General features: G+C 31.2%; 4 protein-coding genes across 4 annotated transcripts; 2 read left to right on the top strand and 2 right to left on the bottom strand.

Annotated features, from left to right (window-relative positions):
• Nucleotides 1-241: 241 nt before the first annotated feature.
• Nucleotides 242-883, top strand: LOAG_04886 (hypothetical protein; the record flags this gene model as incomplete). The annotated part of the gene is made up of 2 exons (XM_003140423.1): nt 242-332; nt 675-883. The coding sequence occupies 2 exons, from the start codon at nt 242-244 to the stop codon at nt 881-883; spliced, it is 300 nt and encodes a 99-aa protein (XP_003140471.1).
• Nucleotides 884-6,896: 6,013 nt separating this feature from the next.
• Nucleotides 6,897-12,343, bottom strand: LOAG_04885 (Gly-3 protein). Its single transcript, XM_003140422.2, has 13 exons — nt 12,210-12,343; nt 11,654-11,763; nt 11,294-11,459; nt 10,849-11,024; nt 10,488-10,615; nt 9,990-10,187; nt 9,790-9,842; nt 9,564-9,681; nt 9,123-9,303; nt 8,599-8,738; nt 8,066-8,164; nt 7,567-7,701; nt 6,897-7,368 (listed from the first exon to the last, which is right to left on the bottom strand). The coding sequence occupies exons 1-13, from the start codon at nt 12,326-12,328 to the stop codon at nt 7,237-7,239; spliced, it is 1,755 nt and encodes a 584-aa protein (XP_003140470.1). The 5' UTR covers nt 12,329-12,343; the 3' UTR covers nt 6,897-7,236.
• Nucleotides 12,344-12,744: 401 nt separating this feature from the next.
• Nucleotides 12,745-13,007, top strand: LOAG_04884 (hypothetical protein). Its single transcript, XM_003140421.2, has one exon. The coding sequence runs from the start codon at nt 12,776-12,778 to the stop codon at nt 12,989-12,991; it is 216 nt and encodes a 71-aa protein (XP_003140469.1). The 5' UTR covers nt 12,745-12,775; the 3' UTR covers nt 12,992-13,007.
• Nucleotides 13,008-17,042: 4,035 nt separating this feature from the next.
• LOAG_04883 (hypothetical protein) lies at nt 17,043-21,902 on the bottom strand (the record flags this gene model as incomplete). The annotated part of the gene is made up of 8 exons (XM_020446706.1): nt 17,043-17,276; nt 17,494-17,778; nt 17,957-18,119; nt 18,630-18,724; nt 19,197-19,397; nt 19,680-19,934; nt 20,403-20,482; nt 21,746-21,902. 8 exons carry the CDS (start codon nt 21,900-21,902, stop codon nt 17,043-17,045), a joined length of 1,470 nt encoding a protein of 489 aa, XP_020302986.1.
• Between the last annotated feature and the right edge of the window lie 465 nt (nt 21,903-22,367).

The following is a 22,367-nucleotide window of genomic DNA, read 5'->3' as shown; positions in this document are numbered from 1 at the left end:
AATAGCTTCTTTTACTTATTATCGCCAATTTGAAATATCAATGTGCTTTATTTTCTAAAATGATATCATTGTCGTATAAATTGTCCAGCTTAGTAAGAAAATGGTACTGTAAGATTATTCAATAACAATAATGTGAGTCCAAGAAATATTCATATAAGTGAATTATATATGGAAATTTTCACTGAAATTCAGGTGTACAACAAACTTCGTTATATGCATTAACCTTACCAATTGCTATAATATGGACAGAAAAATATATCAGGAAAACTACGGAAAAAAATTGCCAGAAGGCTATGGAATTTACAGGCCCAGAAGCAGCTCATCATTACTTTGTATGTATTTTGATGTATTTTTGCACTTAATTTTTAGAAGTTATGTTAGAAAAAATCATGCGACACATCTTCATTTAAAAACTTCTGCCAAATAATGAGCTAAGATGGTAAAAATAAATTCCAATTTTCTTTCTTCTTTTAATTACGAGTGAAACCGTTGTTTATCACAATAATTATTCGACAAGATTAATTTGGACGATTATTTAAATATTTCTTCTCATGATAAGGATTGCTATAGAAAGTTAACTAAAGAAATTACCTTTCTTGTAAACATTCCTATGAATATATCAAACGAATAAGATTTCGCAATTAATTTTCAAAATTATAATTTTTATTTTTCAGACAATTTTCAAAACACCTGCAGGAAACAATGCTTAGAAATTGCAGTGACCACTTGGGCAGCATTAACAGTGCCCAACAATTGGCTAATTGAAAGGAGAAAAACGTCGCAAACTACAAGTCAAGTAAATCTGAAAACGGTATGTAAAGGAAATGTTGAAGAAATAAAAAATGTCACTGATCTGATTGGTAGCACATATTTGCATAATTAGAAATATTTTCATTTGAAAACATAATAAATTTATGATAAAACATAATATTGAGGTTATTATATAACAAAATGACTTCATTGCAAAAGTTATTATCAAGTGTCATAAGAGCAAAGGTATGAATGCTTTGACATTTTTATTTGATTGCAGCCACCAAAATTCAGCCTTATTCATGTATGGATTTAAAAGAACAAATCATAGATGATGGAAAGTTGATCGATTGACTGTTTTGCTTTAGAGTTATTTAATTCTTTAATTGGTGAACAGTGACAAGTTTGTCGTTTATTTTAATAATGTTACCAAAGATTGTTTTTGTTGTTTGAGCAATGAATTAACACTAGCCTCACTAACTTCCCGGAAATGAACTTCAGATACAACTCTGAGATACTACTGGAAAGAATCACAATTTGATCCAGTATGACAAAATATTGGTAGATGGATCCCCGTCCCCTCATTTATTGCTTGTCGATCTGTAATCACTTGAGTCCTATTGTTGGTCCACTGATACCTTCGTCTCATCGTATAATTAATTAACTCCTTTACTGATTTTTTCCTATCCAATGGGTTATCAGTAGTTGCTGGGTGAGGATACCATTGCTATATTTCAAGTGATAATTAACTGCGAGGAACATAAAAAAGAATTGTTATATTTCAAGTGATAGCTAAATGTAAAAAAAATAAAACAAAATGAGTTATGGAAAATCGACCAGACAAAATGATGCAATCATGAAAGTAAAATTAATTTGATGAGGAGGATATATGTTAACAATGAAAAAACGTCACAAAGAAATTTTAGTACTGATATACGATTGCACTATGGACCATGCCAAGAGGCTTCTATATCTTTATGATAACCCCGATAGAGCTTACTAAAGTTCCTCTTCTAATCCTAGATATATATATATATGGAGAAAAAAATCCCACAGGAAAGTTTTCCCTGTTAAACATGCATTACATCATCCTCCACACTTATCCGCCAACACTTCGACCAATAACTAACTCTCATCCTTCCTGCCTTTACAATTTGATACCCTGCAGCATATGTCCAACTCAACGAGGGACGAACTCTTATATCTCAATTATTACGAAATCTATTAACGAATCGATAATTTATGAACAACCATTATCCAAGGCAACGAAAAGGAATTCGTTAAAGATCGTTTTTGATCAAAGCTTGTTGTATAACTCATTTCTGTCCTTGCTTGTCAGAAAACCCGAGAAAATTTATAACATGTTAAAACAATTGAAGTATGCGTATCACAAATTTGTATCGTAAATATTGTCTTATATAGATCATTTTCCCGATAAGTAATTCATTATACAAAAATTTAAATTATTCTTCCAACGTATTAAATGCTGAATTATTTATGCAGTTTCCGTAACATTGTGATTATCACTTTGATAACCTTTAGTTAGTAACTGGTCTGAAACCTACATTGATGGATATATTGTAACAGTATTTAATTTGATAATCGTACTTATATCCAATGCTACATGTCTAAACTTCTGTTAAACATCACATTTCTTTGTCTGAGAACTAATTTTTCATGTAATGCATTAACTTTGTAAACCACACCCACAATATAAGGAATTTTCAAATCAATCTTTTTGTACAAGCTCCGACGATTGACAGTCTCCTCATTTCCAGTTCCAGTTTATCTTCAGTTATCTCCAATTCAACACGCAATTCTCCCCGCTCCTTCCACCAGTAATGAACTTATCCATAACTGTTTATTATTTTCTGTATCCGTTAATAAACTGTTACCGTCATCAGTAAACTTTTACCAACATCTTACATTCGTGTCAAACAACACGAACTTCAATGTCAGTCTCTTTCAAACCAGATAAAGCATAATTTTGGTGCCTGAAGTGAGGTAATGTCCGGTAGTGTAATTGCAGGTACAAAAATGAGACTCTTCAATGAAATGGAACGAATAGATCTAACATTATTCGATCAAAATGAAATGAATATTGGCCTTCTCGAAACACTTACTAAAAAATGATGGAATATATCCAACAAATCACGGTCCGAATAGAAGAAAGAAGTATCCAGAAATGGTTTTTGTCAATTTTGATCAGGGTGTTATCGATCTGACGTACTGATTACTGTCAAAAATCACTGATCATATTGCACGCTAGCGAATAACAAAAAAATTTCATTCAGGTATTTTGGCTTAGGCTTAGGCAACATATTCAGTGATTTTTGACAGCAACCAACTTGTCAGGTAAATAACACACTGATCAAAAACGGCAAAACCTTTTGATTACAACTCATTGCTTGTGCATGAATGTTTAAATGTTTTCGGTTGTTTGCTATAGCTTGCTGCGGTCAACTTTGGTCTTACAAGTATCTAAATACTTTTTTAAAATCATAAAATCTGACGGGAAGGTGATTTGCTGCTCAAAACGGTTCAGTAACAAAATATGCATTTCCCTTTTAGTATGCACATTCCCCTTTACGCAAAAGAAAAATTTTTGTGGTTTTTTTTTTTGGATTTCCTTGCATAGATGTTTATTTAACAGAAATTGTAATTAACAGTAGCAATTTATATGATTTTTGCTATTAAATTTATTTTTTTATGACGTTATAATGTACATATTTGTAAATTTTTGGCTGAATTCAATTTTTCTGTACTTCAATTTTCAGTTTCTCGAAATGTAAAAAAAAAGATTTATTAAGATTGTCTATAGAATTGGTGGACTAGACTGATTTAAATAATTGTATTGTTTGGCCGGATAGATGAGGGAGAGGAGCGGGGCGGATAGATAGTTCAAAGTTTTGAGAAAACTGCGTTTCAGCTTATTTTTGACCAACATTATATAAAGCAAATATAAAATGTATGAGATTATTCATCGTTCTGATTCAAAATGTGTAAAGAAATTTAAGCAAACGTTTCTTTCAATGGAATTACTCTGATTAATCTCAAAACAACTATTGCTGTAGAAAGATCATTATTAAAATTGTATAAATGTCCACTTCTACCCTTTAATCAAATTTTTTTTGTTGAAATTCAAATTGTATCGCACAATGCTGCAACTTCCATCGGTTTTGGAAGCAATGAAATTGCCAAAAACAAAAATATTTCCGGTATTAAGCATTGAACTCAGTGTTTTGCGAAAAATTTTACGTAAAATATAGTGAAGCTAACACTTCCGGGAACATTTTATCGACCTGTTTTTGTTGCAGAATTGAACCGAATAATTTATAAACCCTTTTTTTTTCTCATTCTACCTTTACGTTATGTCTTTTTCGCTAATTTTCTTCTACCTAAAAAGGTGTAAAAAAAGACAAGAAAATTTTGTTCAAATCTATTTACTACCACTTTTATACATCATTGTTTTCCTTGCAATTTTCAATTGTAGTATTATTATCGCATAGGCCTCATTCAAGCTTTAGATCTCAATTTATTTTTGGACTTCGTTTTATTGTTAATCCCAGTACTTCGCTAGTAGCATGTATCAGTGTGATTAATTTCATACTTCGAAATATGTACCTGAAAATTTCATAGCAACATCGGTCGCTGTTATAAATAAAAAAACAAACATAATGTTTGAATTGTGCTTCTAAAGAAACAATTATGCACTGTTATTACTGGCTTCCAATTCAGTTTTCCAGCATGTGACACCTTAATCGACTTCAGCAGTGTCAGAAAAAACCGCTGAGTCGGCTTCTCTACAACAAGCTGTCATCAGCCAGATATTGTCAGTAATTGAATTGCAACATTTCATGCGTAGTAAGTTGGCAAATTGAGAACTTTTCGCTCCAAATTCATTAGGAAAAGATTAAAATTGAAAGTTTAAAGGATGTCTTTTGAAAAATTGATTGGAACTGAAAACGACCGGTTGTGGTTCATTGCAATTCCTTTTTGCCGTATTTTCAATCCATCAGCAACAGCAAAGGCAATAACGCCACTACTTTGGCAGCAATTAAATATGCAGAGCACCGTATTCCAGTTATATTTTCAACTTCATATTTCTGTATCGTTTCACAGTTTCTTATTTTACATCTCAGCACTGCTTCGCCCATTTTTATACTTTTTTTAAATTAAGTTTATCTTTCCTTTTCCCTTTCTTATTCCTATTGCATAATTTGAAATTCCTTTTTTTTTTCTAAATCGGTCTTATAATTAATTCTGAGTTTCTGAATTATTAGTTCGCACCACAGAATCTCTTAAGGAGTTTTGTGACTGAATGAGTAGCTTGAACTGGGAAGACCAAATTTCAGGATCCAATTAATTCCTCCAAATTATTCATTACGATGCAATCTCAAGTCACATAGGAAGAGGTAAGCACGATTTGTAGCAAGTGAATGATTAACAGTGAGTGACTTATGGGACACAGCGATGACCCATCGTAAGGTGCATCCGTTTAATTAGCTTTGTTGGTCAGAATATTATCTGTGACAGACGAGCTGAACTTCTAGAGCAAGATATTCTTCTTGCAAAGGCGACAAAACAAATGTAAACTTAGATTTCGAGAAAATCGACAAAAAATAGAATGAAATCTTTATTTCAAAACATTCCTACCAATTTATTCTAATACAACAATCCCTTTCAGTTTCAAAATTTAATTACAAATATTATTCCACTCAACATCAAATCTTGTTATAAATCTGGAAGACTCAGCTAATTTTATTTAAATATGTATATCAAGAAAGCAGAGAGGACCGGAACCCCTGAAATCGTCTATATGAATGTTATACTTCTCAAAAGGATGATCTTGTTGAAATGTTAGCTTTCAGTAAACTATTAACGGACCATACATATCCAACTGACTTAACAACATCTATACATTTGATGTAAATAATGTTCAATTTAAATTTAAGCAAGCTTATGCGTCAAAAAATTGCTTAAATGATTCTGCAAATATGTCATCAAAAACATTCCATGGATTATGCGCACATGCACTAAAATTCAGAAAAAAAATTACGGACCAGAAGGAAAAGTATAAGAACAAATTATCAAATGGAAAAAACTTCGCTATCATTCAGTTCATTGCCATGATTGATGATTAACAAATTATTTCGACAAGTTGGCTTTTGTTTGAATTTCAATTCCACTTTAAATTTATGCTTACCAATGCTATTTGATGTTGACTGCAACGGCTGATCTATCTTTGACAAAATTCAAATTCATTTACCTCTAACTGCATAGGATAATTGACATACTTTCTATACAAATGCCAAAAAATTTCAAATTCTAAAATATACGGAAGAAAAATTAATAAAATAAATGTGAGAAATTATATTTTGCCACTGAGAAGGGAAATGCAACTCTATAAGCATTTAGTTAACACAAATTCGAACGCATATGATATGAATATGGAATAGGGAGGAGAATTAAACGTCGAAAGAAAAGTTTTAATAGCATGGAAATAAATTTTAGACATCAGAAATCAGTGGTGAAAAAGTGACTTAAAGGAAAACAAAGAAGTGAATGGGAATATCACAATATCAACAGATTCGTTGGCTATTATTGGATTAACAAAGCACAACCAAACAAATAATTTAAAAATAAAACAAAAAAGAAACACCACAACCATCATTTGAACATATTTCACTGGAAGAATACATTTAAAAATTGTTCGAACGTTTGTAACAGCAAAGAAATGTTAAAAAGACAATTATTTTTGCTATTTTTACTCAGTTATTTATTTCTGCAATTTGGTTACACTCAAATGCAAACTTTTTGTGATTTTTGTTATATTAGTCCTACGATATTAATAGCTAACAGCAGTATTCGGTGATTCACATTGCATGCTTCTTCTATATGATTTATAACTACTTTATAAAGTAGCAATGATCTAAAACATTATCATCTACGAAACATACCAGTACTATCAAAAGTACATTCACTTTCTGCAAAGAGAACATTTTTCCTCACCGATCTATTGACTAAGTCATACTGGTTTCATACTTCGTTATAACTCTTAAGAATGTTCATTTCTACAAAAAATATACAAAAGAAAATTGGCAAATCATTCTTACACAATAGAAATACAAGAAGGAAATTGTTTCGCTCAACATTTAAGCTAATTTCCGGTAGATCTGAAAAATAAGGACCCGTCTCAATGCTGATATTTCCAAAAACTTATTATTGAATGAATTTTGGATAAAATGGAAACAGCTATCAAACACCACCATCAAGTAGTTGGACAACTTATTTTAGCATCATCTGCTTAACAGAATCAGGGAAAATAAAGCTACAAACAGATGACAACAGTGATGATTCACGATCTGAAAACATGCAGACGTTGCGCAGCAGAATTAAAGAAAATCAAAGTTCAACCATTCCGTGATTTAATAAGGAAGAAAACATATCGTATCTCCATTTCTACTACTGTTCTCGCTGCATATATTAATCCAATTCTCTATATCCTCCTAACCTCCATTTCTGATTCATATCATTATGTAAACACGTGCTTAATTGCAATGTGGATTCGTTTGCTTGCAAACACAGGCCTGTTTCCCGATGTTTCAGCATAAGTGTCTGAAATCCTTCCTTTTTAATAATTTTTTAATAACCTTGCCAAATATCTAAAGTGAATAATGAAATTACAGGTTCCTCCTGGAATCCTATTTGTGATAATTCTTGCATTGCTTAAGAAATGCAAGAATTATTACACATAACACTTTAAATCAGCAAAAATTTACAAACTAAATGTTATAGGAATTACTTAGAACTTACTTTCTTCACATATTCAAAGGTCACTTTCGACAGTAGCACCCAGTCAGCACATTTTTCCATGCTAATACCTTTTACTGTAAAGGCTAAGCAAAGTTCATCAGCGCGGATTTCACCTTTTCCAGTGTAAGCCCATAACTATAACAAAACTATAATTACGTTAATATAAACATTTTTTGAGCGTCAGCAGCCAAATCCACAAATAAAATATTTGACGAAACTGTCAAAAGTTAAATCCCCATCTCCTTAATACTTATATTCTTATTTTGTAATGTTAACCACATCTCAAATGATAGTTTAGAATCAGCATTTTATAAACATATCTTGTGAAATAAGATCTTAGCTCAAGAAACTATAATATTTTCTTATTTAAATAGAGAGAATCATAAAGATTTAACACATGAACCTAACGTTCAAAACACGACTAATAATGAACACGGTAATCGTGAGCCAAATGGAAAGATTTACTTATTCATTGCCTTTCAAATGATATCTTGCAAACCTGATTACCACCTTTGCCGTGGCAGGGAAGTATTGCAGGAGAATCACCGGCTGATCGACCTGCTGTATCCAGACATCCCACTACTCCCATATTTTGTATCTGTAACAAAATCTTGCTAGTCACGGTACTGTTTTCAAAAAGAATGACGACATTTGATATATCGGTGATAGCGAAATAGTGACATATGGAACGATATCTATGCAAAGAAATGTCTCCTTCAATCACTTTTATCTTATTTCTGGAAAATACCATTTTTGTAGCAGAATAACTGGTTGATCGATCTTATTTCAAGAAAATATCATTAACTATCTTCTAGAAGAAATCTATCTTATTTCCAGAAAATTTGTCTTATTTCTTGAAAATAGCATTGATGAAGTCAATATTAGTGAAGTCAGTAAAATACCATTAACGAAAAGTAAAAGCATTGAGTAACTGAAAAATTGTGCAAATTTTGACAAAACTGACCGATAATTAAATAAATATGAACGGTTCGCCAAAGTAAAAAGTGAAAAAAGGTCCACAATAAAAAGTACCTGTCCTAAACTAAGAAAGTCGATTGGAATGGGTGATTCCGGATAAATTGTTTCCAGATACCACCGAAAACTTTTACATTGCAAATTTTCGCGCAAAACTTTTCTTTCTGTTAAATCTCCAATATCGACATTTTTGGCAGCTAAAATTGACCGATGATAAACTGACAAAAGCAAAAAATATTTGCAGAATAAGCTTTCTACATTTGAAGTTGGATCCAAGTAAAAACAAAAAAATAAATAAATGAATAAAATATAATAAAATAAAAAGAATGCGTTTTTAACCAATTTATTTGAGCATTCATTTAGTTGACATTCTGAAGAAAAAAAGAACAATATAAATGAAAAAATTAACACGGAGATTTTGCGACCCATTTTAGTTTAGAATTTGAATTCGAAAAGGCAAATCCGAAGTTCATAGCATCACTAAAAGCTCATGAAATCATTAAAAAGATTATCTAATAAAATTTTAACCCTCGGCAAATATTTAGTAATCGAAAAAAATCTAGTAATTATGCAAAACATACCAGGCACCATTTTATAAAATATATCCTTATATTCATCCATCCAAACCTCAGCAGTGCGGGCGGCATTACGATGTATAACATTCGCTGTACCACCGGGAAATGAATACGGAGTATGTTTTCGGAATACATGGCCAACTCGAGAACATGGATGAATCTCCAAACTACCGCCACACATCCATACCTGAAAAAAGAAAACATAAAGACTTTATCCCTCAAATTATACTTTGACTTTAAAGACATTTTTGGAAGCTTCTTGGCAAATAACTTTTCAATCTTGTTGAATTATATGAAAAAGTCAATAATTCCATATTATTATAATTTATTTGGTATCATAAAATGTTTGAAAACAAAAAAAAGAATTTTGAAAAACAATCAAAACCGGTTAAAGTAACCATCAAAAGATGGTCTAAAAATTTGAAATTCATTGAATATAAAAATTACCCTAAATGAAATTTCCAAATTTTCACCACCCCAAACTTCCATTCCTTCATCGTAGGAACCGATATCATAAAAAAATTGGCGATCGATAGCAAACAAACCACCAGCAATTGTAGGCGTCCTAAATTAATTAAAAGTTTAGGTTTGTTAGAATTATAACGTCGTTGATAGCAAAAATTTCACACTTCAAACTGAAAACAAAACAGGAAAAAAGTGATGAAATGATTACTGAAGAGGAACCGAACGGTCGTGATTGCGCCGTTCCATTTCTCGCATTGGTACCTATAAAATAAATGTGTAATAAAATACTGAAATTACAATTATGCAAATAACTTCGAAAAATCTTGAATTTTTGGGATTTTGTTTTATACTTGATTCACTACACCAGCTACAGAAAAAAAATAAGAAAGATTAAGAAATGACACTTACTGGGTACCACCGAAAGTTAAGATGCCAATTGAAACCGCCCCAAGTAATATCAGAAGCAGTTATGTATTCAAAATTTTCATCGGAAATGACATCGATAATTGGTGCCACAACACGTTTTCGATCGACTGATACTCGGTCCAGCAAAGGTTCTAACCATCCTTCCGTTACTTCAACATGCGCATCAAGAAACAACAGAACCTAAAAATTGAAATTCGATAAAATGATGTTAGAAATCTAACAATTAAATAAGAAATACTACAATAACCCTTCACATTCATTGCCACAATAATACTAACTCTTTTGAACTACGCAACTGAAGGATTACAATATCCATCAATAAATTCAACAACATACTAAAAATTATTATTAAAAACTTTCAAGCCTTTGCGGAATATCTGTAAACTATTAAAATAGAGATCTGTTTTTAAGGTTATGTTTTTAAGGTTTTTTTTCGTAAAAACAAGAGCTTCCTTGCTGGAAAGATTCACTTATATGTACCTTTCCTTTTGCTATCTTTGCACCTTGTAAACGCGCTCGGATAAGTCCTGATCGTTCTGGTAGATGAATGAGATGGAAAGGGAGTGAAAATCTTTTGATGTACAGATCAAGAGGACTCCGTAAATATGCTGAAATTTGATAAGTAATCCATGAAATTCAGTAGATCAGCTTTCAGAAATAAGTTTAAACCTTGAAAAAATAAACGGTCTATCCCAATGATACGACCATACCATCATCTGTTTTCGATATTATGAAGGTACAATCATTTCATCCATCCATCCGCTACTACCTAATTTTAGTGATTTCAGTTCTCACCAGTCTAAACAACTAACACTATGAACAGTAAAAGCAAGCAACTAACTTCGGTTTGACAAGTCATCGATAAGAATAACTTCTTTGATTAGATGAAGCGGACTTCGATTTATAACAGAGTGTATTGTACGCAGAAGTGTACTCCATGCTTCGTTATGAAAAACAATTATTATGGATACCGTGGGTAAACTGGTTATATCATATTTTCGTGCAGCTTCGCGACATCTGAATTAGCACAAATCAATTTGTAGATTCGAAATTTCATTGATCACAACCAATTAGAAGACCTAATCAGTCATTAATTATTGCCACAAAGACAGCTGTCGATTAGAAGCTTCCAAACAATTCATTTTCCTGTTACAAATAGAATTAAACTTGTAGTTAGCATTAAAGAATTTCAGCATGAATTCTGATGGTGTCAAGAAGTTTATAACCGTGACGACGTAATCCCTGCCGCTATAAAATGACATCATTAATTTGATATGATAACTAACTTTGATGATCGATAATCAGGAAGTGCCCTGTTGATAGATATCAGATCTGAAGCCATAACATCAAATTGGTTTTCATTAAACTTCTTTTTCCGTTCCTCTTGCTGTGATGGATCAATGATCACTGCACTACCCATTTCACCCGGTCCATTTCTCTCGAATGTTAGACCTTAACAAAAATTTTTCGAAATATTTTCCGGAAATGTTCGTGACATAATTCATGCAAAATGATTCGCAACGAGTTATATATGGAAAGATAAAATGATGTACGATTATTCACTAAATAATTTAGAAAGAAAAGAAAATATTTTGCTATTTTGCTAAGATAATGAACAAATATATTGTCAAGGAAAATAAACAAACTTTTTAGCAATATTTCCAACTCTTCCACAGCTTCACGATCAATAAAATCATTTGATTGTGCCCTAAAGTCATCCTCCGAACGGCGATCACCCCTTAACTTTACCGCAACTCTGAAACAAAATCAAACAAGAAAAGCAAATATTGACAAAATTTTACATAATCGTATCAACGACAGTTGGCTCTCAAATATAGACTATCTGTAAGTATGAATTTTAGTTTTGATATTGAATATGAGAAATTCTCGAAATTGTAAGAAGGATGAATTTGGTAATGTTCAAGAAACTATTATCAAAAGAATCAGTTAGACAGGTTGCCTAACAATATCGATAACAGTTTAAAGTGAAAACAAACACTACGATCATTCAACAAACAGATCGTTTTTGGCTGCTTAAAAAAGTTCATGAATGAAATGGTTGCTTCAAAACAATTTAAAATAGCTTTAATAATGACTGAAAGTTAATAAGTAAGTTGTTAATTAGTAATGCTTCAAGAATAGTGATAAATAAGCTACCTTAGGGAAGAACTGAATAAAAGAAAGAAATAAAATAGGACTTACTTTGAAGCTATTCTGCCACTGCCGGTATCAAGGAAGTAAAATAATATGACGACATCAATCATCATCCATACTAGAGAAGTTAGCACGATCGCACGACATACGTCAACCCGTAACCGCATCTGTTTCAATCTCAACAAAAAAAAAGAAAAAAAAACGAAGAATCAATGATGGCTAAGAAGAATTTTTTGCAGAAAAATAATCTTACTAGAACTGGAAATGCAAAATTCTGGAAATTAAAATTAAAACCAATTTTAAAATTGTGACGCAATGAAATATCGAAGATTCAAGATACAAGGAAAACACACACGTATACATATATACACACATACACACACACGGACACAGACACAGACACAGACACACACACACCTGTCTTACCTCCCCACTTCTAATGATTTGTAAAACTCGACAAATATTTGTCATCTACGATAAGACCGGCGTGATAATTATCATCACCATCATTACTTATTGAAATTGAACAACATGCTTATTCATCAAGAGAATTGTTCATGAGTATTTCATTGACACTGGTGTTATTAATATTCGAACAATGTATAATTAACTGAATGTATAATTACTTATCACCATCATCATCATCATCATCATCATCACTATCATCATCATCATTATCACCATTATCATCATCATCATTATCATCATCATTACCATCATCATCATTATCATCATGTTGTCGTTTCCAATTTACATTTCATCAGATAGATATCGGAATTATGATTATTTATAAATCAATACGCACATATTTCCCTCTAGCAAAATATTAGCATGTAATTAATTAATAGCACAATTTCGAATAATTTGTTCCGTTTAGTTTTAAAATAAACCAAAATCAATTTTTGTAAATATTTCTTTGACACTGATATTATTAATATCCAAACAACATATAATTAATTGAATTAGTTTGTCGAAAATCTTCTTGAACTCTTAATCTATTAATTCTGGTCGATTTTACTTTGAAAGAAAATTGTCACTTCCTTTGACATATTAAAATCATCAATTCCTTTTGTTGATTCCACTTGCTAAAATCTTCAAATTTTATTTCCTTTCTTTACTGAAAAAATTTTTTTTTGCTTTTTTAGGCAAAATAAAAAAAATGAGTAACAGGAATATGTGAGTGACAGTATGAATAGCAAAGAAGAGTAATTTGACATGATGAATATACGAAAGATATGATGAAGTGGAGCAGAGCACAATCCTAAAATGAAACTAATTCATCTTTATTCTAACAACCAACTATCCTAGCTATTTATTACAATTCAGGCTTTTCTCTCATAAAGTTGGCGGTAATCTTTGGTCAACAGCAATGCAAAAGAAAAAGGCAACATATTTGGATCTTTTAAGCAAAAATTACAAAAGCAAATATTGTTTTAAAGAAAGTTCATGGAAATTAAATGCAAAATTTAAGTACTATAATTAGTAGGACCATTAATTAGTGGATGATATTGATGGGAACGAATTTATCATTGTTGGCCATATCGTTGATGCATTTTATTCACAGGTTAAACTTAACTTTATCATCAATGTTTTTAGGAAAAGTGGATGTATAGGAAAACATCAAAGGTTCATTTATTTCATTTCCATTAATTCCGTTTTGAACTGGAAAATTAAGAAGAACGGCAAAAGTTTTTGAACCGCAAAATTTATGAAAGATTAGGAAATGCTGAAGGAAAACACGAAATACCATTGTTTACAACTACGCTTAGCTAAACTTATTGGAGAGTTTGTAATTATGAAAAAAAAGTGTGTCCGCTAATTACGCTATCAAAATTTCAGTGCAAGAGTTGAATAATTAACTAGCTGATTCACAGAGACCTTATATACATACATTTTTTTTTAGACGTTTCTCCTAAAGCATTATCCGGAAGAAATTTTAAAAAAGGATACTAGAATATATTTTCCGATACTGCTGTTATCGTAATGAACTATGAGAATGTATGATATTAATGTTATCAAATGTTAAGGTACAAATTAATCCCTTCCAAGTTTCCCAGCATAGGAATGAGTTAGAATATTCTATTCATCAATTACTGATTATTTTATAAATGAATTCAACAAGATTTGATGAGAGATATTCAATAAGTTGAAATTATTTCAAGAAGTGTTACATATCTTTTTCGGATTAAAAACAGAATATTTTAGCAAAAAGAGTTAAAACTTGGAATGGTATCATTCATTGTATCATTGAAAATAAAAGCAATAAGTGATAAATTTGTTGCTAGACAAATAAGAAAAGTTGGGAAAATCGAACGGAAAATTTAATTCTTGCTATTTATCGTAATTCTAAGTTGAAAAAAAAAAGCACAAATGCACACATACAGAGAGAGAGGGTTGATCAATACCTAAATGACATTAGTTTCACATAACACTAATTATATAACAGTATGACAATGAATAAAACAATTAAAATACTTTGTTTTTCGATGATGGATGTTAGCCTCAGATAAACTTCTTACTCAATTTTTACTCATCACTCAATTTTGAGTAATCATATTGCTAAAATTGTTTAAATTTGAAGATTATAATGCAAAATTGAGATGTAATCGATGGATAAATGGATGAGGGAAAAAGTCATAAAATAAAAAAAAAAATGAAAATAATCACATAAATATGTTGCAATTCCTTTTAAGTATCAAATTAATGCATAGAACGAAAATAAAAAGCGCCAATTACATTGATCATAAAAAGCAATAATACAATATGAAACTGATAAATTGAATTTTTTCATTTGCAGAAAACAGATGTATGATTTATGTAAACATTATGGTGTACTAATCGAAAAAGTCGATAAAACACTGTGAACAAATTTTAACAAATTATCCATAAATTAAAGATGGATACAATTCATACGTATGATATGCTAGGTATTTTAACTCCTTCTATCAAAAATTGAAATTCAAGAAATGATCTAAGCATTTTCTGATAAGTCCTTCAAATGTAATTACATGCTATTAACTTTATTATTGTTCTATACCTGTCATTATTGAAAAAAGTTTTTCTAACCCGAGTATATTAACATAACATCTTTCTCTTCATTATTTCTTTACTACTCTCCCCAAATTATTATTGCACAGTCCTATTAATAAATATAAAATGAAGCACAGCATAGAAATAACCGGTTTGATTTCGAGAAAAATCGAACAGTTACTGAAGAGAAAGAGAACAAAGTTATTTATGGAAAGAAGAATGGTAGGCACACTGTATGAGCTATTGCAAATTTTAAAACAAAAAGTTATCACAAAGAAACATACATTGTACAAGAAGTGTATGAACTAGTCGTGAATAACTGAACAAAATTTTTTGACTTGTAATTAATCATCCGGCATCATCATTTCCAAATGTCTTCTAATGTATGATACGACGTTGAGGGATAAACTTAACTAACTTAAAATTTTGAAATTTAAACAAAAAACCAAAATAGTCTGTAATGTCGAAAAGTGAATCCCTCCACAAAAGAAAAATAAATAAATAGATAAGTAAAGATATCGTCATTGATTTTGCCAAATAAGAAAAAAAAGTGATGGAGAAAAGAATAGTAAACGCTATCTGTAAAATTACCATTTCCAAGAAATTTACCTAATATGATTCCTGAAATTTCGAGACTAAACCTATCCATGCATGTATCCATAAAAGTACAGAATAAATAACAACAGGCATATTATTTCCATCTATTGAAAAGGCTATTCATAAATGAAGTCATTCCATCCACTGAATTGAAGATTAAAAAAATTGAAAATCTGGAAGTAGAAAGAATTGGAAATTTTATCCTATTCCTTTCGAATCAAACTGAAACGATTAAATGAAAAGATCGAATGGTCGAATATGGTAATTTCGCATCTATGCCAAATCAAAAAGAATGTAGCAAAAATTCTTGGAGACCTTTTTTCTTCAAATCTTCTGAGACTAGACCAAGTATGAGTGTTGAAAATCATTCATCTGTACAATACAAAAAATCACTTTAAACTATAAAACAGTCTCGACAGTTACATGTATAGCTGTTACTTAATATATAATGAGAATAAAATAGTGTATTTTCTGCAAGCAATATATTATCGACACAAAAGCAATTCTCATAACTTGTTGAAATTAGATCCATGTCAATTTCATTTCTTTTTAATGATTCCTTGTAGTTATCGCATTTAATAAGTAAAATAAAGAAACTAACCAGAACAAAAAAGGAACGCAATAAAATGCGAAATAAGACTTTTAAAGTAGTTTTATAACTATTGTTCCCTACTGAATTGTACATATTGATTATACTGACAGGACATCATACAACCTTAACCTTCTCTATTCATTTCTATATCACAGAGAAATTATTGCTCCGCATTTATAATTCTCATAGAGAAGACAGAGAGAGAAAATGAATCAACATGTTAATTCGTACTAAGAGCAAATGTATGTTAAGCATATCTCATCTGAATTGTATGTAAACAAAGAATTGGTTACTGTAATCATTAAGTTTGCAAAATTTCGCCACGTACTACCAAAAATTAAATCCTCTGAAATCTTCGAAATTTTTTAAAACTAACCTCAGCAGTGAAAAGAATATTTCAGTCAATTGGATTATTAAATATACTCCAAAAAAAAGGAAATCTGAAAAAAAGATCTAAAATTTATGCTTCAAATTAAAGCTTAATTTTTAGAACCAAAAATACGAAGAAAGTGTAAAATCAATGTCAAATATATGCTAATAGGACGATGAACAGTTGCATGTATAGAGGAATTATCATTGATTAACATTGAGACATAACCTTGTTCAATTATTATTTCATCAACATATCACCATCCACGATATTTGACAATACTAGGCATATATCACTGCGTACATTGAGCATATCCTTGTTCAACGATCATTTGACCAACATTATTACCATCCGCGAAAATCTTTACCATCGCAAACGGTACCACAGTACAACCTTGATCTCCAAATAGCTCCCAAGCACTAACTGGTTCCACTTCTATATGTTTTGCACCAGTTAATAGACTGCAGACAGCTGCTTGACCCTCACGACTCCAAACTTCATCATCTTTTGGCTTAATTCCTGCTATCTAAAAGGATTCAGAAATGAATGTTTATATCGCATTTTGCTATATAAAAAACAGTATATATCTTCTTTTTTGAATTCCATATACCTCATAAAACCTTTTATTTTCTTAAAATGTGATAACATGTCAAGTTGGGACAACATAACTATAAGTTAAGAGTGCTTAATTTCATAAACCAAAAATTCGATTACTCAAATAGAAAATCAGGAAACATACTAACCTTACATTTCGCCATCAAAATTTTTCGTAATCCATTTGGAGTTCTGAGATGACGTATATTTGATTTCCGGACAATGCCAAATAAACCAATGTCAACGGCATAGACACGGAAACAATCAGCATCAATACAGCTTGGACCAAGCAGTTGTACGCGTTCCCAATTTGAGTCTGGGCGCAATTTTGCAGCATAGAAACGTCCTGATATTAATTCGCTGAAGGGTGGTGGTGATGGTTGGGCCAAGGAATCTCGCTTTACTGCATTAGTTATGTAGTCCGGGATTGGATCCTGAAATTAGAACAGAACTTTGTTTACTTCTATGAGAATTTCAGATAGAGATTAACAGTGGAATTACAATTTACGACCGAAAAAGCCAACATGCTTTTACAAATATATGAAGTTAGTAAATGATTGTGCAGTGATTGCTTACAACTGTAGTTCCAGAGTGCTACATAGAGAAACGTACAAATGAGCATTGTCTTATACTGATGTTATCGGCATCGAATACAGTCAAAATATGAGCAGCAAAGCGTTTCTTCGGCATATCGCTTAACTCCATGGCAACTAATTCCACTTCTCCGGTGGTCGCTGGATATGGCGGCGATGCTGGTATTACTTTTATCACATTCCTGCAATTCCGACTAGGAAATTTCATTTTAGAGGAGCGACCATATTTAATACGTATTATCTTGCACCGCAAATCTATCATTTTATTATAAATACAAAAGCATTTATCTTCCCTTTTATTATTTGAACAAAATATATTGCATAAAAAACATGTATTCCACTTTGTTGATATGCATTTACAAATGCATCAATTTTTTGAATTTTATTTTAATAAATTTTCCGTTTGAAAACTTCGTTCAGTGTTGCATATAACAAATACTTTCCATATTTTGATGTGCGTAAGAAATTAAAACCTGAAAGACCTTACTTACATATCACACAATCTCGTATTTTTTGAAAACGATGAAGAATAACATGCTGACGTATTATTTCTCAAAAAATTACTGAGTGCGAATAAATATGAGGACAAAAGCAAGTGATGTTCTTTGCTTAATTACAATCAAAATATTATGAAATTTACGGGTCGTCAGAATAACTTTTGAAAATTTCCTGAATTCATTGAAGAAATTTACTGTTCATGTTCTTTCCGGTCGTTGATCCATATAGTTGAGCTTTGAACACTGTATTTTACTAAACCATTTTCGATATACGCGGATATGAATCGTAGCTAAAAAGCTGAACGCACGCGAGGTTAGAACATAAAATGCTGTGGACATCGTTTTCTCTTATATTACTTTTATTTACTGATATCTTTTCAAAGCAGGAAGACATCATCAAAGTTTTTAATGGCACCAAGCGCACTGTCTAGAACAAACACACTTAAAATACGTTTTTCAGCCTAACGTATTATTACTCAATTTTGAAATTTCAAGTAAATAAAATTATGTGATAGGAGGAAAATGCCATTTCGGTAACTTAAAATCCCAAACAAACCAAAAAATTTACTGCTTCATATGTTAGCTTGCAATAAACTATTTAATTCAGTTATTTCGGAGATATAATCTCTGATGAAATTATTGAATGAATAGTAGTAATAAATAAGCTGTACATATTGGTCTTATAATTAATGCTAGTCAACAATTTCATCTAATTTGTTTACGAATTTTACAACTCAATTTAGTTTCAAAAACAAGCTATACCGGTAACGGAAGCTGAGTATGGCAAGCAGTTCGCAAAATACACAGCGATGGAGCATTATCGTACTTTCTGTCCAAAGTAATAATGAACGCATAAATGGGATATATTCTTGGGAGCGCATATTCTGCACGAAGACGTCGAACTGTTGCACCGTTCACATGCACCACTCGGCCGTTATCCAATAATGTGAAATATTCAGGAATCTATTCAAAAGAAAAAAAACAGTTCCATCACGAACTGTTCATATTCAGTGATAATGATGAAATTATTTTCTTTTTCAGTTTTAATCAATAAAATCTTGAATGAATTTCTCCACTGTGGAATTTATCGTTAAAAAAATAAAAAAAGGAAATTTAATTTCCTTTCAGGAAATTAAAAAAAATAAAAGACTTGCAGGTATCAGGAAATTTAATTTCCTAGTAGTTATAAACTTCGATTATAACGAGATGTATCAGCGAAGGGACAGTTTTCTAGCTTTTACTCACTTTTAGCAGAGCTCGATACCAATGTCCATCCGATTCACGAACTGCATAGACACCACCAACTTCGGGTTCTGTCACTGGTTCCCCGGCGGATTGCCCTTCATAGTGCGAATCCATTGTCGATTGCAGCAGTTCGAAATTATTTCTTGTACCGGCCAACTGTACATAGACATCGGCCGAGTCGTTATCACATTTCATCACAATAACACTAACTGTTGAAGGACAAATGATCGGTTCGAATGATAATATAGATTTCATCTGAAACTAATCCAAAAAAAAAAAACTCCAGACCATAAGTTATTATTATCATTGCTATATACTACTACTACCACTAACAATCCATACGCTATCATCATTACTACGACAATCAGAAAGTAAATTTTCAATCATACTGATATGGATGCAAAACACCTTAAGCGCATAATTTGAACTTGATGTTATCATCACATAGTATTCAACTGTTCAGGCTTTGCTGGTCAAAATACACGCCTTCACTAAGCAACGAGTCATTTCCTGACTAACCTGAAGCTTTCGAAATAAGTGTTTCACCATTCTGTTGTCTAATCTTTTGTAGTCCTACTTTAGTGGTAGACGAATACATTAAGAAACATCTTATCACAACTGGTAAAACATGAGAATTGGAAAAGACTGATTAAATATATGATGCAAAGATCGATTTCTCTGAGAAGAAACATTACCAAAATTTTATTTAACAAAAGATGCCACCTGCTGAGCCAGTTCTCGATCAGTAAGCCTAATTCGAGTTGTTTCCTTTGATTCAGGCGATGCAAGTCCCTTCGTTATGCCTAGAAGAGAAAGATAAACGTAATATCAGCGAGAATTTTCTTTATGACGAGGTAATAAAAATATATTTTAAGATTTCTATTATTTCACCATGCAAAAAAAAGATACCTTTTATCAAAAAAACTTCACAAATACGAAAATCCAAATTTTATACATCAATGCTCTACAGTTGACTGCTATTATTGGTAAAAAGACGTAAAAAAACGTTTAGAAAAAAATGCAAAAACAGTTTAAAGAGGTAATAAATCATACCAACTGCATTATAAAATCATCACAAATTATTCTCAGAACCAGGTAAGGCAATTTAACAAAACCCATTTGTTGATTATGATGAACTATTCTGCCTAAGAGGCTGACAATACTAATCATCAAACCTTCAACTTAACTCAGTCGATCACTGTTATTAAAACAAAATTACTGAATAAACATTTTGAATGAAATTTTTCTGTTCTTGCAAACTACATTATATTATGCAGTGCAAACCACAACATACGACTGATGAATTTGTACATGTACTAACAGTGTAAGAAATTTAATGAGAAAATAAAATAAGACAAAATTGAATTGGAAAGTGGAAAGTGAAAAAAGAAGAGACAATAGTTTGATTTGAATAAAAAGGAAAACAAAAATATGTAAATTCTTATTCTTTTTTCCTTGAATTTCACGAAACAATAACTATTTATATATTACATACATAAATGTACCGCAATGATTTACCTATTATCCTGGAAAAGAATTAAACTTGAAAGCTTCTAATTAATTCTAATCCTCCCTCCTGCTTTCTTTTTCTTCAAAAAAAAAGGAAAACTGGAAGAATATGCCCTGTAAAATAGGGCATATACGATTCAAGGAAAAGTGAATACAATTACTAGCATCTTACTGCAACTGATCATATAGTTTTTATCTTTCATAATAAGCACAATTATGGATTTATTGATAGGCTTAGAGTAGAAAATGAGCTAAATCACATTACCAAATTTATTGACATGCAAAACAGGACAGAATCTCTGGAAAGTTTCATTAAATAAAGGTACATTTAAATGAAAGCAAATCTATTTTCTTACAAAACCTTTTTAGAGTTTTTTTTTCTTTCTTTTTGTTGAAGTATAGCATTAAAGCAATGGAAGTAGAAATGAGAGTTATATAAGTTGTTCCAATTATTGGAAGCAGAGATAAATAATATGAAATGCATTATTCTAGATTTAATTTAGCGTAGATTGTCAACAAATAAAAAAGCCACCTAAAAAAAGGAAATACAAACTTACTTAACGAATTACATGGCGGTTCAATAATAAGTGGTGGTGCATTGCGCTGGCGTGTATAAACCATTGCAATTGGACCACGGTTAACGACTTCAAATTCCTCCGCGACTCGTATGTGATCAAGCCAGTTGTCTGGAAGCAGTGGTCCTAAGCCCCGCATTTCATAGCTGCAAAAATCATACAGTTAAAAAGGTTTGTAATTGCGACATTTGCATCGTATTATTATTAATAAACGCTAATATTACGCTAATATTGCATCCTGTATATTTTGAAAATATTCTAAAAATCTCAGTTGCAAAAACAATGGTTTTTAAGACACATTATCCATCATGAGTGGGAAGATTTAATGAACTGCAAATTATAAAAGCAGAATGTTAAAAATAAATCTTCAACGGAATACCATAAGTCTAGGACTTATAATAAGCAATAGGGTAGATTGAAGAAGGGATATTACTACTATCTCTCTGATAAATCAAAGAACATGTTAAGATATAATAAGAGAACATGTTTATCGTTTCTTTACAAGTGAAAAAAAGTAAGGAATTAAAAAAGAGTTTGCTGATTTTTAAAATGCATCACATTTTTCAAACAAATACAAAATCGAAATTGAGCAACCTTTCCTTAT

Source organism: Loa loa, assembly GCF_000183805.2.
Source record: "Loa loa unplaced genomic scaffold supercont3.153, whole genome shotgun sequence".
In the NCBI taxonomy this organism is placed as follows: Eukaryota; Metazoa; Nematoda; class Chromadorea; order Rhabditida; family Onchocercidae; genus Loa; species Loa loa.
The sequence above is the reverse complement of the archived record's forward strand: the minus strand, read 5'-3'. Positions and strand labels throughout refer to the sequence as shown.

What these genes read in the sequence shown, in the direction of transcription:
- LOAG_04885 (XM_003140422.2), bottom strand. Translation starts at nt 12,328, where the DNA reads ATGCGGTTACGGGTTGACGTATGTCGTGCGATCGTGCTAACTTCTCTA. An exon ending in TTAACTTTCGGTGGTACCCA is followed by an intron (nt 9,843 to 9,989) that starts GTAAGTGTCATT and finishes TTTATTTTATAG; the next exon opens with GTACCAATGCGAGAAATGGA. An exon ending in ACGGCAAAGGTGGTAATCAG is followed by an intron (nt 7,702 to 8,065) that starts GTTTGCAAGATA and finishes GTTTTGTTATAG; the next exon opens with TTATGGGCTTACACTGGAAA.
- LOAG_04884 (XM_003140421.2), top strand. Translation starts at nt 12,776, where the DNA reads ATGTATAATTACTTATCACCATCATCATCATCATCATCATCATCACTA.